The following is an 18,240-nucleotide window of genomic DNA, read 5'->3' on the forward strand; positions in this document are numbered from 1 at the left end:
GCGATAAAGCAAACTAGTGTCAAGAAAGATCTTCTCTACTTCTCTCCAGCATTTCACAGCAATCTAACGGCCAATTAGCAGGACCTGAGCCAAATGTTTTAGAAAAAGAAGTGGAGGTTAAATGTCTAATCTCCAGAGAAGTAATAATCACAACCTAGAGTGTGATGAGGTCGTATCCTGGACTTGTGGTGGGAGGAGGCTCGGTGAAAGCTGAGATCACAAGCCGAGCTATTGTGTGTGTGTGGAAAAAAAACTGAATCTTAATTTAAAAAGGGCTTGACCCTTATTACCCTGACAAACACCACCATGTTTGCTATGGTAATTAACAAGAAAACAGCACTACAGTCAATGCAGTTTTAATGACACACCCTTTAATTCTTCTTTCTTGTAGAGTACATCTTCCTCTGATATGGTAGACAAACTGACGGGCACCAGCAAGTACACACCCCCGCCAACACTGACATCTCTTCTTTTAGTTTTTTTACCATACAGTGAGCAGCTTTTGAGTTAACAATGAAAAGAGAGCGTGGGTGTGTGACACAAGTTAACCAATATAATCTGGAGACTGACTGTCAAACAAAAAGTGGAATAAAAGGGAAACTTTGCCCGTTTTGAACCGGTGTTTTGGTTGCATTTGGTTGTGTGTGCTAATGTTCGGCTTTCCTTTGTGTTCCCTCCGTGCACTCGACCCAGTGGAGTTGAAATGAAACAATGACTATAAGGGCTCACATTACATGAAATGTAGAATTGTATTTCAACAGTATCCCCTGAATTTCAGGGGACAGGAAGTAAAATATACTGAAAAAATCCATATATTTTTTTCCTATTTGGTCGCCAATCTTACAATCAGTGCCTGAAATCTACAACCCGTAGACACAACGATCTTTACTCCTTCCTATATGGCTTTTGGTCACCAAGGGAAATACATTTGGTCTGAGGTCAAATTACTTGGCACGTCAACAGCACTCTTTCCCATTAAAAATTGGTTTTCGATCAGGTCATTTGACGGTGGTTCTACTCCACTGTGCTTAAATTTATGGATTATTTACACAAACTGCTAGAAAGCCTCCACTGCCACAATAGACGCCCTAAAAACATCATTAAAGCTGAAAAGTCAGCACTTAAAGCTGATAGTAAGCTGTGAAATTGTAAACACAATGTCCTGGAGATCACAGCTAAAATATTGACTAAAATATCCCTGTCCTGTGTCTGACAGCACCTTTTTATCAAGTTGCAGTCAGTTCCGATTTGAGGTTATATAACGGTATTTGAGGAGTTATCTTAACCCAGACATGTTTCATTATGCAATTAACAGTATGACCTCATACCCCTCACCCCACCCGGCCATTCAAGATACGCGCTTCCCTTCCAGCTTGTGTCTACGGGAGAGGGTGGAGGCAAAGACAAACAATCCATCCGCATATACAATGTGTCTCAGTAGATGCTTTAAAAAGACAAACATACACGTTACGTTCTCAAGTTGATTATTCATGTATGTGCTCATTGACGGCCCTTTAAAAATCAGTTAAGGGAAGCAATCTGTGACATCTTAAAACACATTTATGCATCACGCATTGCAAAGAAGTCAAATATTGAGTCGTTGATTGGACGCTTATATGAGACCTTTGGGAAAGTGCGTTCCAAAATAGCACCAGAATCATTGGTATCATAATGATCAAATATATATATATATATATAGATATAAAAATAAAGTGTGAATATATTCACTGCTTGTGCGTATGTTGGTGTGTATAACTGTACAACCATTGATTTCAGGTGGTCCTGCTGAGTTCTGAGAAGAAGGCATCTGATAAGGATGGCGCCACGGCCGTCTCAGAGCCTGAGCTGAATCTTTCATCAGGGGTCATTGTGTTCCACACAGCAGCACCAAACGCATAAAAGCAGGTAGAGGAAGTGGTAAATCATACAGGCACTGGGGCCTAATTGGCCACCAGAATGAGTTCCAGCCAAAATATTGTTTTCCCTTGGCGCTATCTGCTTCCATCTCGTGGACTTTCATAGAAATTGTGGCTTCCTGTTCTTGGGTGTTGGCCGCTGCGTAAGTCTGTAAAAATAATCTCCAGGACCTTGTGTGAAGAATGAGAGGGACAGAAATACATTCTGTCCCCATGAGGGAGAGCTTCCCCTTCAATTCAAAAATGGTAACAATTTCCCCTTCACCATGGCAGAGAGCCAACATGTCTCAACATGTTTCAGAGCCGTTCCTTCTGTGTGGATCTATGGATGATCACCACACAATACATTTGACAGAAATCCAACAATGGCACATCTATTCCCATTAACTTGCATTACCGACACAGAGTGGTGCGTGTGTGAAAGATGACAAAATCATCATTGCAATAATGCATCATTGCAAATGCTACATCTGTATTTGATGCCCAAACCACACAGCCAGAATAAGTCAATACCACCAGGCCCAGTTAGACTCGCTCTGAGTTGCACACCTCTATTCTTGAATACAACGGATGTTACACAGCTAGCTTATGTAGCATGCTGGAGAAAGACGAGATGGGTGCAGTGTGTGCTCCATCACTCTTCACGTGGTCCGTCTTGCCTCATAGCACAGCTGCTGTTCAGGTGATTGGAGAAAGAGGCAGCAGGTGGACAGATTGATTTTGTGTGTTCTCTGTGATATAAACGTATTCTTACACCACTGTTAGCTTCAGACCCGCTCTGATACCAGAGGTCCGAACCAGTTTACTGTGGCTGCTCCCTGTTTTACCATTCCTCCCAGTCTCCTGTTATGCTTCAAATTGAATTATCAAGGACTTACAGGAAACCTCTGATTATGTAGATTTTCTCGAAATAAAAACAAGCAAGACAAAGGTCTGTCTACTTCATTTTGCTGCATGATAACAAGCATTTTTAGGCTACAGCCCTTTCTGTTGACATGAGAATGGGTTAGGCTGTTTATGTTTTCCAGGAAGTGCAGTATTATTATGTCTAAACATTTGTTTTCCGGTTGGTAATATGTTGACTAGTAACGGGATGCAATTTTGAGTGATGACATTATTTAATCTATGATTAAAAAAATTCGCTTGACACTTGTTTAATTTGTGATTTAAATTCAGTTTCAGTCAATGCAAGCAGTTTAAATGATCAATGATTATGCAAAAAAGTGTGCAAAATGTGCAACCTTTCAAATACTAGAAGTGAGTTTACACAAACTGATCAGTCATTAGTCTTAGTTGTGGATTGAACTGAACGTTGGTGAAGAATTGTAGTATTGGAGTTTGTAAGTAGACGGATTTGTTCATTATTTCAATAGACGACCTCACCACAAACCAGCTCGACATATGAAACAGCATACAAAGCATGGAATAAAGATTTTACTGAATTTTTTTTTATGTAATCAAATTATGAAACTATGATATGATAGTGAAAAACTGACCGGTTAATTGCATTCGGGCCAAAAATGCACTGCCCTACACTGCGTTTCTTCTGGAGAACTACACTGGGAGGTGCCATTACATTTTAATCCGTCAGTACATTTAGGGTATATTTAAACATCCATTTATGTGTGTGCATGAAGGCATTGTCATGATGCTGTAATGTAATGGTGTCCAATACCATGGGTATATAGGCAGTAGCTGTATGCAACTCAACATTGTTTACATTGTTTGGGTGTGTGTCTGTGCGTGAATGAGTGTGTCACTCCGTGTCTGTCCATAGCAAACTCACATTCTGCTGCAGCGAACTGCATAGTATTTTGGGTGGCCAGTTAAGGGTGCATGCTCAAAGACCTCTCGTAGTAAAGGTGACTCACACTTTCTTAAAACATCTTTTATTGCTTGTTTTATACGGCCATTGACTGCCTGCTGACTCCTCCCTTACTACTCTTAAGTGAGTTTCATTTTGGCAAAATGAGATGTCTTATACGACGACTTCAAGCCGATTGGATGCATACATCGCCTCTTGATTTTGAGTTTGAATTAAGTGTGTTTTGCGACGCCTTACAGCCCATTAGTATCTACGCAGGGAGTTAGCCAACTGTGGGTTGTATTCATTCACTCACACAATACAGCATTGGTTGCTGCACACGCACCTAGAGGAGATCTGCACTCTACTGAGCGCCCCTTTCTAGTTCAAGGCTCTTGGCCTGTACATTACTGTGCCAACAGTTGTTGTAACATTTCATTCCACCAATTAAGCATTCCACCAGTATCCCAATCATAATATAAGGCCTGTCATAATAACTTCAACAGAATAACTGTCTCATTCCTGAAGAAATGTATTTCTGTTTGAAAAGGACAGCTCGGGACTAATTCATGACATCCAAAAATAATGGCCACTAAAACCCTAAAACATTGATGGGCTTTGTTTATGATTTCTAGCTTCCCTGTAACAGTTGATTCATTAACACAGCTGCTTAGACAAATCTTTACTTTGTACGAACAAATCATCTCGTCTACAGACATTTTTATTTAGATCCAGAGAGTTTCCCTGATATTCAAAAGTACTATATTTGGTGTAGAATATGTTGTCTTATAATACACTTCACTCTAATTGACTTAGTTTAGGATTACACATCGTGTGTGTAATGACAGTTTGAGGAGAGAGGGTTTTTGCATAACTGAAATAAATAAAGCTAATAAACCAGGGCTATTTCTGTTGATCATAGTTGCTTTTCTGCACATTTAAAAGCGGTTTCCCACGGTATAAAAGAGTACCGGTAAGTGTTTCTCTCACGGTTTTGCCCTCTTGTGTGCACATTGACACCAATCCAACGCTGCATCAGTGCGAGGAAACCTCTTGCTAATTGTAAACAGGAGGGAAAGGTGAGCACTCCGCCGAGCAGAACACGGATCTCTCCTCTGTAGAGCCGCAAAGTGAAACGCTGATTAGTGACGCTACATTACTTCACAATGTCCAAGGGCAACTGCTTCGTATCAGCTCGCTGTCGGAAGCACAGACGCTAACCTCGGCACTCGTAAATGTCTTGCAGCTGGTCGTGTGATGGAAGTTTTAATATAAGAAATAGCAATTGTATTCAAATCACAGTCAATATTATATTATGGAATAATTAGTGGGTATTTCAGTAGTTATTAAAATCGAGATGAAGCACTGAGGCTGAAGTAGATATGATACTGAGAACAACTGCACAATATTATGTTAATAATCGCTGTTCTGGTTCTCAAGACTGAACCAATCAGGGCACTGCCTAGTTGGACTGTACACACACACACACACACACACACACACACACACACACACACACACACACACACACACACACACACACACACCAGAATCCATCTTTAATTTGTCCCATCGCCCTTTCCATCTATTCCTATTGTTATGCTTCTTTTCAGTGAACACCTTATCTCACTGTAAGCCATCACCTCTTTCTGGGCTGCTATACCCTCATTTAAGCAGCTTCATCTATTAGTTTAATTGTCTCTTCTTTGGCTCTAGGAACTTCAACTAAGCTATGAACTTCCACACCTGACTATTAAAGAGGGTACGCTTCGACCACTTATTCAAGTCACTAGCCAGAGAGTCATTAAATCATTTTGCTCCAATTGGGTATCAGTGGAAAGTGTAAACTCTATAGATGATGTTCTCATTGTCTTTGTCAGTACACATTTGGTTACGGTAGAGCCAAATACATGTTATTCATGATATTAGGACGTCTTTATAGCTAAAACCCTTTTTTTCTCCCCCTATGTTTTTTCTTTCGTCTGATTTGGTTGTCTTTCTGTACAGCACCTTTTTACCCCACTCTCTTCAAACACATTCATGCAGTAAGTCTTAAAGCTCTGCAGGCTGTAATTGATCACAGTGATACTTGCAGCTAATTGCTAACATCAGCATGCCAACATGCTAACGTGATGATATTAAGCAGGTATGATGTTGAGACATTTTCTTCAAAAATATGATCCTGCTGCTTTCGATAAAAAGTAATAAGGGTAAGTCCTCTGAGAACCACGAATATTGTGCCCATTCATCAAGTATATGTGGAGCTTTTTCACTGGATAAGTTAAAGCGTTGACCTTCTGGTGGCACGAGAGGAAAAGTCACATCACCAGTCAGTAGGATCCATCCTCTCAGCACTATGGACATTTGTACAACATTTCATGGTTATCCATCCAAGAGATATTTCAGTCTGGCCTAAAGGGGACAACAGCAGGCAGTCAGGCAATGCCGTCTCTATAGCCATGCAGCTACTAGCATGGCTAGAAAGTGCCAAACACATCGCAAACACTACAAAAGCCATTGTGTCAGCGTCCGTCCATCAAGAGGGGGGGGGGGGGGGGGGCAGAAGGAGCGGCGGCAGATGCCTGCCAAAGTGCTCTCGTCCCCCTGACTGAGGGACGACGCAACAGCAGGAAGATGCGTTAACTGTGGGTCACTGCAGAACGGTGAAGCAGGACAGGCATGAGGAGACATGGCAGGCTGCTGTCCCCCAGGGGACACACAGAGGCCCCTCAGCCATGCATGTCATGGCATCAGGATGACCCCGGAGCACGAGGTCACCAGTAAGCAGACCATTAGCCAGTCAGCAGATATAGAGGCGAAAGATCTCCACCCACACGGTGAACCCTCGGATGACATTTTATTTCACCTGCTTGTACGTGTTACTTTGGAAGAAGCTGCCGTTTTAAGTGTTTGGACCTATAATGCCAAATTTACACTGTGAAAACCGGCAAATGTCTCAATAATCCTCCCTAAATTGGCCATGATATAAAAGATTATCTCCTCTCATAATGTCTAAGATATACTGTGCAATACATACATTATGTCCTCTTTACAGTATGTGTGACGGACACATTTTGTCTCTTATAGCAGCTGCAATGGTCCATATCAGATACAGATTGTGAAGGACATTGGGGAGGGAGTATGCCATGCAAAAATATGATTTCCATCTTTCATCACAAAGTGGAGATCAGCTCTGCAAATCACATGTACACAAGATGCCTGTCCCGATACAGAGATCCATGCACGGCCCTGACATTCTAATTATCTTCCAAAGGCTTATGCGACATTGTATTTCTCTATTAGTTGAAACAGATATACGCAGACGTGCACAAACACAGGCTTACATACTATGACAGAGATTCACTGATAAAAGATATCAAAATAACAATGAAATGACAATGAGACAACAATTAAAAGAGCTTTTCCTAAAAGTACTACTCGAAGGAGTTGCACTAGCAGTACTGCTCGTGTCATATTTTCACTCTGACAAGTTTAGACTGATATGCAACTCAACAAGGAGCATTCACGTATGTATGAAAAGCCAAAAACCCACTTAACTGTGTGAAAAAGTCGGAATAATCTCCAGACTTAACCGACACTTTCATAATCAACAGTGTCTGGTTAGGTAACGCAGCAAACGTTTGGAATTTCGTGATTGTATAGGAAAGGTCACCAAGTCCCCACATTTAATAAGTGTCCTCTTTGTTGCATGAGCTCTCTGCAGGGATCACAGCTGAGCACAGAAGAGCCAAAGTAATAGTGCGACACACAGAACGCAGACAGCCAGGGGTCATCTTAACATAACCTTCTTTGCAGAGGTAAGCACCAGCTTGAGCCAAATTATATTTCCATTTTTCACCTGTGCACTTCAACCTGAACTAAACAGATTGTATGTATTTATTAAATTGGCTGTATGGAGAAGCCTCCATCTGCAAAGCTAAATCTGCTGCGTATTTGTGTGGTTTTCTCACTCGTCCTTTGCTCGTATTTCCACAGCTTGAGAGTGGGAGAGCGTGTGCACATGTGGGTACATGTGTCCGTCAGTAGACACTCAAGAGGCAAGAAAGTGGAAGGAATTAAACTAAGTGCAGTAGAGATGGGAACTGTGCAGGGTTTTCTAGCCTTGGGTACCCCAAATATGCTAATGAAGCCACAAATCACGAGATAGCACATGACCACATCCCCAGATGAGTGTTGAGCTAAGCACAGCAAGCAGACATTTTAAATCCAGCCCTAATCCATGCTGCGTCTCACCCTCGTCACTACCCCCATAGCATCCACACGCAAAGCCCTGCTCAGAATTGAAATGCGGCTGGCATTAGGAAAGATAGATGAGGAGGGAAATTAAAGGGGAGGAGGGAGCGCACTTAGAGGAACAGAAAATTGACTCCAGAGGAGAGGGGAGTGCTGGGGAAGATCGCTTACATTCATTTCATAATTAAAGCTCCGGTGGGCAGCTCTCCGCTAGGTATGGACATAAAAACACAAACCAAAAGTTAAAAAGTACAAATCGTATTTCTCAATTCCCCTCCAGTGACGCCCTTTGTTGCACCTTTACTAAGCATTTCTCCTACAGACACATGCAACAGAAAGTCCATCTTACTGGTGCCGCCTAAATGAAATGTTTTTACCACAGCAGCGAATGGCTGTGGTGTACACACAGGTAACGGACTAATTATTTTTCTTTTTCTCAAAAGGAAGTAAATGGCTCCATTCATAAATATCAGAAAACTGGAGACATTAACACACTCAAAATGTTTCCAGCATGAGGATTATGTTTTGCTCATGTATGAATCCTGCCCTGTTGCTGAAGGGAACGTGTCAAACCTAGTGAGGGTGTTTGGATTCTACAATGTGTGATAGCTTAAACCTTTCTTGCAATATGCAAAGAGTAGCTTCTACCCCAATAATTTCTTGATAAATCTATATTATTTATTACCGCTTGCAGGTATACGAGCTCCCACTTAAATGAGTCATGAGACTCTACAAGACAAAGAATGACGGGCCGGAGTTTTCTTCCTCCTGGCTGCTACGGTTAGAATATGAAGCTGGATCATCCTCGATTAACATACGGTAGATGTCTTTGAGATTGCAGAAAAACAATGTTTCGGATTGTATGTTGTTGATGTACGTGCTACATTCAGAGTTTTTAAACTGACTTGAAGCTACCCAACAAGAAGTGTGATTGATAAACCGCATCATATTGACAAAATTACAACAATCGTATCTATCCATACTAATTATAGAACCCCCCCACTCTTAAAAAGATAACATATCAACCAGCCCTCAGGCACCACTAGCCCACAAAACAACACAGTACAAAAACCAGGCTGGAAGCACTCTGAGCTATTGCCCTCTCTAAACTCGGCTCACCCCCTCAGCAGTAATTACTCTTCTATGTTGCCGTTGTTCTGCAAGCTAAGCAGGGACAACAATGGCGACATGTTTACACAGCAAGTGTCCTTATAATTTAGAATCCAGACAGGAATGGATTGCTAAGAGTGTAATTCAGTAAACTAGAGATAGTAGCACAGGATAAACAATCTAACAAGCCTGAGAAGGGCAGTGAACAAGAAGCAACGCAGTACTAAAGGCCATCAATTGCTTCTATACACTCAGGCTCTTGCTGGTGCAATTTCATGTGAACATACCTCTCAGCATTTTAACATAGGATTGTCAATCAAACAGTTTTATAATTCAAGCAAAGCATCGCACATTTTGCCATTATGCAACCATCACAACCTTGCCCCCTGCAGTTAACGCCTCACCTCTGTGGGGGGTATATACTTATTACAAAGTAAGTCATCATGATTATGAGCTAAAAAAAAAATGTGCTGAGCTGCTAGCTAGCTCATTCCAGCTCATCAGCATAACCACATTAGAGAGGAAACCTGTGGGCTGGCAATCTCACACTTCCTCAATATTGAAATCCCAGCAGGCCAAGCATGTCCACATCCATTATGTTGGACCTGAGCCACCAACTAGGCCTAATATGCTGCCACGAGGCACACCGAAGCCATGCGACACCTGAAATTAAATTAATTAGGTTTACACAACAAACCTGTCGGTCTGATACATCAATCTGCCCAATTCGGGGAAAGCTGAAAAATTGGCTGTATTTATTGTTGTTGTATATTGGGCCTTAGCTTTATGCATTGTAATGGCACATGTCCAGGACACTGTTCTCTTGACATGCCAATGTGACAATATAAACAATCAACTCGAAACAAAACCTCACTGATACAGTATTAGTTCAGGGTACAGGAAGCCCTCATCTATTTCCATCCTTAATATATTTACCTCATCTCGAGAAAGGAAACAGATTGGCAGAAGCAGTGGGAAGTAAGATGATTTGGAGCTCAATTGGGCTAAATTGGTTGCTGCCAGCGTGATACATCATGGAGAATTAAGATGCCTCTGCCCCAGCACAGAACTTCGGCAGCCATATTGGCACATCTGTCTTGGGCCCACCCCTGACGGAGACAAATGGACCAATTCTGGCACACAAAGGCTGATCCAAACTGCTAGCAACAACCAAGATGAAAAATGAGTCCGCTTGGGCCCTGGCAAAATTCATTTTTAATAATTAGTGTTCCTACACCTCTCATTTCCTCAGAAAATGAGTGCAGGTACTACTACAGGTTGATACAACACATCAGCAAGGCTGGAGGAATATAGATGATGTTGCGTTAAGCTTCCATCATCACAGAGAATGGCTGTGACCGCAAATGCAGGGTTGTAAGACAGATTAATCTCCATGTTCTCCCAAGAGGAGGAAATTAATCAAGTCCAGAGAGCGCTGTGGCTACGGGAGGCAGTAGAGGAATGTTGCAGGATGCGCACAACAAAGTTCAAAAGTTCTTCTGGACCCATACTGTAAATGAACAGTTTATATTCCCAAAATAAAGAGAAAAGGGTTCCATTCAGGGCTTGATTCTAAAGTGCAACACAAACATGTCAGGGTACAAGTCAAGCCACGTCTGTTTTATTTATAAATATCCCAATATCAGACATTTGCCTGAAGGGGCTTGCAGTAGCCAGGAGGTGCCAGTCCAGGGATCGAATGTGATTATGATGAAGACAATGTGTCAACTGGCAGTAAGTGTTTGCCTTGTGTTGCTCTAACTGGTGGATTTTGTATATTTAGCTAAATTGTAATTCAAAATAATTTGTAAGAAAATGACAAATGTGTTGATTATGCTAAAGATATTTTTAAATTCCTGATTATTATAACAATCAATTTACCGCATATGAATGTCAAAAACGTGTCTGATTAAAATATTGAAATATTAATCAATCATCTTTAAAACAAACAAATGTAACAATATAATATATTAATAAATATATTTCTAAGATGCCTGATCAGACAAATGCCAGACATAAAATTGGAAAGGACTGCTGTGACACATCATTTAATTGAATCACTGTATGTCATAACAGCCCTTTCCATGAACATGACAATCAGTATTTTTACTTCAGTGCTTGACTCAAAACTTCAAATTGTTATGACATTAAGAGAACGACATGCGTTTTTTCATCAGTTGGGCAAGTGATTAACAAGACAAATTTAAATTGAATAGTTGAAACAGTTTAACGATTGCAAAAGTCACTCACGTTAGTGAGCTAAAGCTAACGTTAGATGACGCTTGTGTAACATTACGTTACCAAAACCGCAGCGGTGCAGAAAAACATTTGAACATGGAGCCATTCTTGCATCGCGCCGATGCACATTGAGCAAAATGTATGTATTTTTGTACGATATCTTAGACATCAATGACTACGGCTATTCTCCCATTCTGCTGCAGCAAGCTGCACAATATTTTGAGTGGCCGGTTAGTCCTCTTGTGGCTAACACTTTGTCAAAACACCTTTTATTTTCCTGTTTTATGTTGTCATTGACTGCCTGTTGACTCCTCACTCAGTCGGCTGGTCGGGGCCACAGGCACTAACACAGCTGAGTGAATTGTCGAACGTCAGCCACTGCCCTGCGGCCAGAGACACAGTGGGGGACAACCATAGACTTTATGCGTATGAGGAAAACAGTCTGCCCCCTTTTATAGCGTTGTACGGTGTGTGATAGACTATCAGCTAACGGAATTACCAAACATCTGACTGCATCGCCGTCGCTCAGCAGCCAGAGACACAGTTATTTTGTGTCTTTTTATTGGGCATCAACGTCACGTTTACGCACGCTTCGTCGGAAGAAATACACGTGACGCCTTAATAAACCTTTACGCATGTGAGACGGAGCAGAGACGCGCGGCTGCAGATGTCTCTATAGATCAAAATGAGAGCGTCTCTGTTGTGTGAGACGTGTCAGTGAAATACGTGTCTGGTACACTTGCTGTTGAGACCGGGGCTTAGCCAATTGTGGGTTGTATTCATTGAAACTAACACTGCAGCAGTGGTTTTTGCAGACACACCTGGCGGAGATCTGCACTCTACTGAGTGCACATTTCTAGGTTGGTGAGAATTTACTATTGATGTCGTCGGGAATGGCACATCAGAAACACTGCAAACTACAGTCCCTTTGGGATTAAGCACAGTCTGAGTAACGGAGCACAAAAGGAAACCCTATTGCTGAAGCTTAACTAAACTTTAGCAGGTGGGGGTTGGGGTGCATAGTGATGGAGTGATAGAATATCTTCACCAAAGGACCTACTAATGTATATTTCCAACTGGGAAATGCTAAAAAATATTGCTGAAACAACCGCTTCTGAAATTGATATTACTTACAGCCACTTGGGAGAACCACAGGGCATATTGTCTAGCTTATTGGACTGGATGATAATTGGAAATGTGATTTTCAGCTGCCATTAGAAGTATTTCATCCCGGCGGAAATCTGATTTCGCAATTGGTTTGCGGTGTTGATTTGGACAACAAAAAGTGTGCATCATGATGCCGTTCACAAAACAAATCCCGCAAAAACTTTAATACATAATATTTGATTGCCTTAAAACAATAAGGAGTAAACTTACAATAAATCAGATTTCATTAATGAGAGTGTGGAGTTCTTGTAAAAATCTCCTCTATCTTCTCATCCACAAACACCTCAGTTAGGGCTGGTATTTTTATCAACACCCCTGAAGAGTATGTCCCTGTATCCTTGTATAATAATACGCCCCGTACTTTATCCTCCATGCATAACCCCATCACGGCCTTATAGTCAGGGAGCTTTGCTTTAAAGTCAAGTGCTTCTCATACATGGAGGTCTACTGGGAGCAATCCTCCTCTCGATTCATTAACTCCAGGAGGCAGCGCTCCTTCTGTCGGGCACCATGACAACATGGCATTGCTCTTTTCCCTCCAGTCTTTGTGTGGGGGGGGGGGGGTGTCATGCCACAAGAGACAAAGTGCACTGCCTTCACAAGCATCCAGCCAACTTAAGGTTGTATGAATCACAGGGTTTAAACATGTTAAAGAAAAAAGCATGTGGTGCAACTGTGTCTGTGAAAAGCTGGGAACACCTCATCAGTGCAATTGTAGCTGCGCATTTCCACCAAAGAATGAAGAGAATAATGCGATAGATCTAAAGCTACAGAATGTGGGTGCAGCAGTAGATTTGAGGGTCATTGCAAAGTCTAAACAAACAGCCCTGGCAATCAAGAGCAGTGGGTTACCTAATCTTGTTTTGTTTCCTCTATCCTCTAAAGTACTAATTAAGTTGGATCAACGTAGCAATTGATTGAAAATGACACTTCACTCACTTCATTATGCGAGACATGAGTGGAAAGATTGCTAATGATCACAGGAAACCTCAGTGAAGTGGAATAAAACAGTCAGACTAATGGGAAATATAATCCACACGTATCAGACCATCGCAGGCTCTTTCAGTGGCTACAGCAGCTTGTCGGGATGGCTTCCATCCAAACATCCATGACTGCTGCAGTCAGAGCTCTATCAATGCAGAGCACAGAGCTTGGAGGAAGAAATACATCACTGGAGGTGTAGTGCCTAATAGCTATATTATTCATCTGTGGAGGTAGACTACCATCACATCTGAGGGATATTGGGCTACAGCAGCATGTGCTCTTTACTGCATTTTTAATTCCCCAATTAAGCACAGTTTTTTTCTAACCATCATCAATAATTATCCCCGCGAGCACAGGAAGAGCATTTATTTCATTAGAAATGATTGCTTCACATCAGTCTGGAATGACATGAGAGGTAATTCAGGAACTTGACGAAATGTCATAATGCAGTGAAAACCAAAAAAAAAATGAGTGTCGATTATCTTCAGGGCGTTAATCTATTTTTCCACATCTAATGTCATTACTTATTTGCTTTGCTTTTTCCTTTTCATGCTACACACTGTTAAAGGGGATCAAGCATAATGCATCTGCAAATGCACATTAAGGTACTCCAACTGTTGTGCTGTAATTAAACCAGAACAATAAATCAACACGAGTGCAATCAAAAGCAAACTACAGCCTACATTGGCCCAAACCGTAGAACGACCGATAAAGGAAGTGAGAGGAACCAACAGAGAAGATGTGAAAACCTGCAGAGATATAAAAAAAAAGAAAAAGAGGGGGAAATGATGCATAGCCCTCTTCCTCGGGAGTCTGATGGTGAGTATGATATCATCCCTCACACACACACACACACACACTCACACTCACACTCACACTCACTCTCTCTCTCTCTCTCACACACACACAGCACGCCTTAAATAACTTTTAATCAAATTTCGGAGTGCAGGTTTCAAGGCTACTTGCAATGAGGTTGATAACAAAAGCACACCGGACGCTGACATGTGATGGAATAAGAAGAGTGTCTTAATCCTCAATGCATTGGGCTGATGTGTAAAATACAAAAGGCAATATTTCTCATCAATTTATTATTACAACATAGTGTCCGTTTCAACTTTTACAATCAATACATTTGCTCAGAACAAAACTAAGGATTCAAGAAACTTTCTAAACCGTTGCTCCACTATTTACGATGCTCGAATTTCTGAGCAAAATTGTTCCACAGTCTTCAAACGGCTCCCTCCAGCAGAAGTGTGCAGACTGTAGGATACACAGTGAAGGATGTGGGAGGTCTGTGAAACAATGGGCGATGTACGCTAGCGCTATGTGTGTCTAGCTCACTGAAATTAAGCCTGTTTTGCACCAGTAGCTTCTAGCTTCAGGCTAACCCTACTGTGTGCATTTCTTTTACACTCACTTGCACGGAGCAAATGCCCTTAATAACCATTTAGCTGCTACGGCACGCTCGTCTGTCCCCCATTCACAGCCTTAGCCACTAATTACATTTCCAAAGCAATGGACATTTCTGTGTTCACTCAATGCTTCCCCTTTTCTCAGTACAATCAGCCAGCTGCCTTCACTGGTGGGAATTAGTGCTCTGCATGGGCCTGAAACCAATGTCCAAAATCAACTAATGTCAACCACCCTGCAACCCGATGTTCGTTCATTGTTTTGTCCACCCTCCCTGGATAAAAATCTTTTACATTAAGAGATCCTATCTTCTCCAAATTACCAGCCTGCCTCTTAATAGGAAATCACACAACTGCACACAAAAACGAAGTAGGATATTCCTTCACAACGGTTATCTTGAATGTTAGTAAGTATCATGTCAGCCTGCAGCGTCGACTGTTTACATAGTTAGTTACTTTTCTGTCAGATAAAAGACATACGGCGCCATATAATTTAACTGAGCAAAGAAATTAACCAAGTCTGAAACAAAACGTCTCAGTTAGAAAATATATCAGAACCAGAACTCGAGTCTGGACTTAAGACTGGTTCCTCTAGTCAGAATGTGATGAATATGGAAATTTAAATAAGCAATTATGAACTAAAATCAAAGATCTGCACATATACAATGAAAAAGGGATGCAATAAAGATGGATGCAAATAGAATGCAGCTATGGTTTCCCGCTGTGGTTTATAGCAGTAGTGGGACACCAACTACTAACATCATGAAAAACTGTATCCACTTTTATGAAAAAACAAACAAACATAAACCTTTCAGAGCTCTTTGCTCTCTTTTCGTATTTTTTATTTATTTTTTGCCTTAAACCATGGGACAAGCAGTGCCAAAGATGAAATATTCCATCAGCATAATAAATTTCAGAGCTGTGATTCACTCCAAGAGCAGAGGGACCACATTTGATATGGGCTGTTTTTGGACCTTGAAACCTGTAAATATAATTTAACTCAGTGCTCCTCCCTTCCTGAGCTCTTCCAGTGAGGTGCCCTCGATCAAAGCACATAACCTCTATTTCCCACCGGAGCTGCTCGATGGCCAACAGAGGGCTGTGTTTGCACCGTGTTCACGTGCACAGCTGAATAGGAAGCAGCGCTCCTAAAGAACATTGATGTCTGCTTATCAGAACTGTTGCCCGCCAAAAAAACACATCTCCTGGTCGGCCCAACATGGAAAAAAGCAGGGATGACCCAAACTAATAATTTACATAGTCAAATATTTTTTTGCTCATTGATCACCCTCTGTTTAAAACTTCTCTATACAGGATTGAGAGTATTAATATACCAGCAAACTGTTATTTGCTATGTAAAGACAGTCAGGTAATGTTGACCGGAGCAGAGAATGAAGTCGCTCTCCCTCAGAGTGAGTGGTAATCTGAGTTTCTCAGTGCTTTGTTTACATAGTGTGTGTTACAGCTGATAACAGCGTCCTGACTCATGGCTGCGACATCCCGGAAGCGTAGTGGCTAGCACCGTTAGCGGCTAGCACCGTTAGCGGCTAGCACCGTTAGCGGCTAGCACCGTTAGCGGCTAGCACCGTTAGCAGCTAGCACCGTTAGCGGCTAGCATGGCTCTGCCGTCTCCATGTTGAGAGCCATGTGGAGGCAATAGATATGCTCTGAATTCCGTATAGAGAACATTGAAGTTGTATTTATATATATATACACACACAGAGAGACAAATAGCAAAAACAACAATATTGTTGGCCAAGATACATGCGACTATCGCTTAGCTGGTGTTTCAGAATAACGGACCACGCAGTTTGTTTTTACAGCCACTGCAATGATCAGGCACCTTTGATATAATTGTCCATTATTTTGGCTAAGCACTATAAAAAAGCATCCCACATTTGAACAAAAAGGAATTTATAATGCAGGAGCTTTTTCTCATTGATTTTCTTTTCCCTTGTGGCATCTAAATATTGAATATATATATATATATAAGTAAGTGGATACACAACTAGTTTACTGCAAAACATTGCATGATAATTGATGTGTTAACCGTATGTACAAAATGCATTTTACAGTTGAAACTATACCGACATCTGTATTAACGAATGAAATAAAAAAGCGTCTGTTTTGGTTCATTTGTTTTTTGGAGACAACTTTCTAAAGCTTATAACTAAGCTGCTCCCTATTAAAGACAATCAATGTGGCGTTTTCACTTGAAAAACACAACTCTACACGTATGCAATCACATACTACCACTGTGAGAATATTTACCAGCATTTAAGTGCACTCAATGAATCATTCATCAGAGCATACATCTGGGCTGCCACTTCCGACCATCTTTCCAGTTTGTTAAGGTAGACAGCGGAGAGATTGAAGGAGGAGAAGAGACTAAATTCCTTTGGCATTAAAAGGATGCATATTATCAATAATAAAGGGAATAATTAAAACAACTAATCTAGCTAGACTTTCACAGGCCTAGTGTACTTCTTATAAAATACAAAAAGACAGCTGCCAACTGTAAATATGACATCCTGTAGGTCACAATCGTCCTTGAGGCAACTTGTTTGAATTTTGTATTTTTAAACATCACTGGTTGAAGAGAAGTAGGGTTCACAACTAATCGCAAAGTGTTTTATTAAATGAAATGCACATGAACTGATAGGCATGCATTTCAATCCACACAAACCGTATGCCTGATCTGTAAACGGAAATAAAGAAAAATACGGCTGCAACATGAAGATCAACTTGCTTTGTTGTATGTCAGTGTTTTGTGATTGTTTTTCTGGTGAATTCGTGTAATTATAGTTACTACGGACAATGAAAACATACAGTACAGGTACACAATTATGTAAATGCAAATTGAGCCCTTCTGGCTACAGCAGTGAGGAGGAAATAGTAGTTTCTGGAAAAAATGGTCGACAAAAACATTAAAATGATGTGCAAGACACAGCCGAGGTGAAAGGGTCAAAAATAATGCATTTCCCCTCCAACTGAGGTCCCTGGTCAGCAGACAAATGAGAGCTCACCTGAATAGGACCAATAGGGGTCACCAGCTGCCCTCCTCTCCCTCATTACGGCTGAGGTCCCATGGTGCCCGTCTTCAGCATCGTGAGGTTGGCCACCTGATGCAACTGTGGGAGACAGACACAGCGGTAAGAAACTCCACAGGAAGAGAAAGGTTTAAATTAGAACCTGAACAAATACATTGACAGCGTATACAACAATCTATTTAAAATGTACCGTACATGGCTGAAGTCAAACGTTGGCAACAAAGTGACAGATGTATCAAGAAAAGGATACATTAGATTTACAGTCTTTAGTGCCCATCCTGAACGAAATGTCAGTATGAAGGTTGGGC

At 41.3% G+C, this 18,240-nt stretch overlaps 1 protein-coding gene across 1 annotated transcript in view; it reads right to left on the reverse strand.

Annotated features, from left to right (window-relative positions):
* The window catches only part of ca16b (carbonic anhydrase XVI b), an 88,145-nt gene that overhangs the window by 50,623 nt on the left and 19,282 nt on the right, over positions 1–18,240 (reverse strand). The window contains exon 2 of the mRNA XM_079297154.1: positions 17,909–18,013. Coding sequence (XP_079153280.1) covers positions 17,909–18,013 — 105 coding nt within the window. The remainder of the gene's footprint in view (positions 1–17,908; positions 18,014–18,240) is intronic.

Source organism: Melanostigma gelatinosum, assembly GCF_949748355.1.
Source record: "Melanostigma gelatinosum genome assembly, chromosome: 3".
In the NCBI taxonomy this organism is placed as follows: Eukaryota; Metazoa; Chordata; class Actinopteri; order Perciformes; family Zoarcidae; genus Melanostigma; species Melanostigma gelatinosum.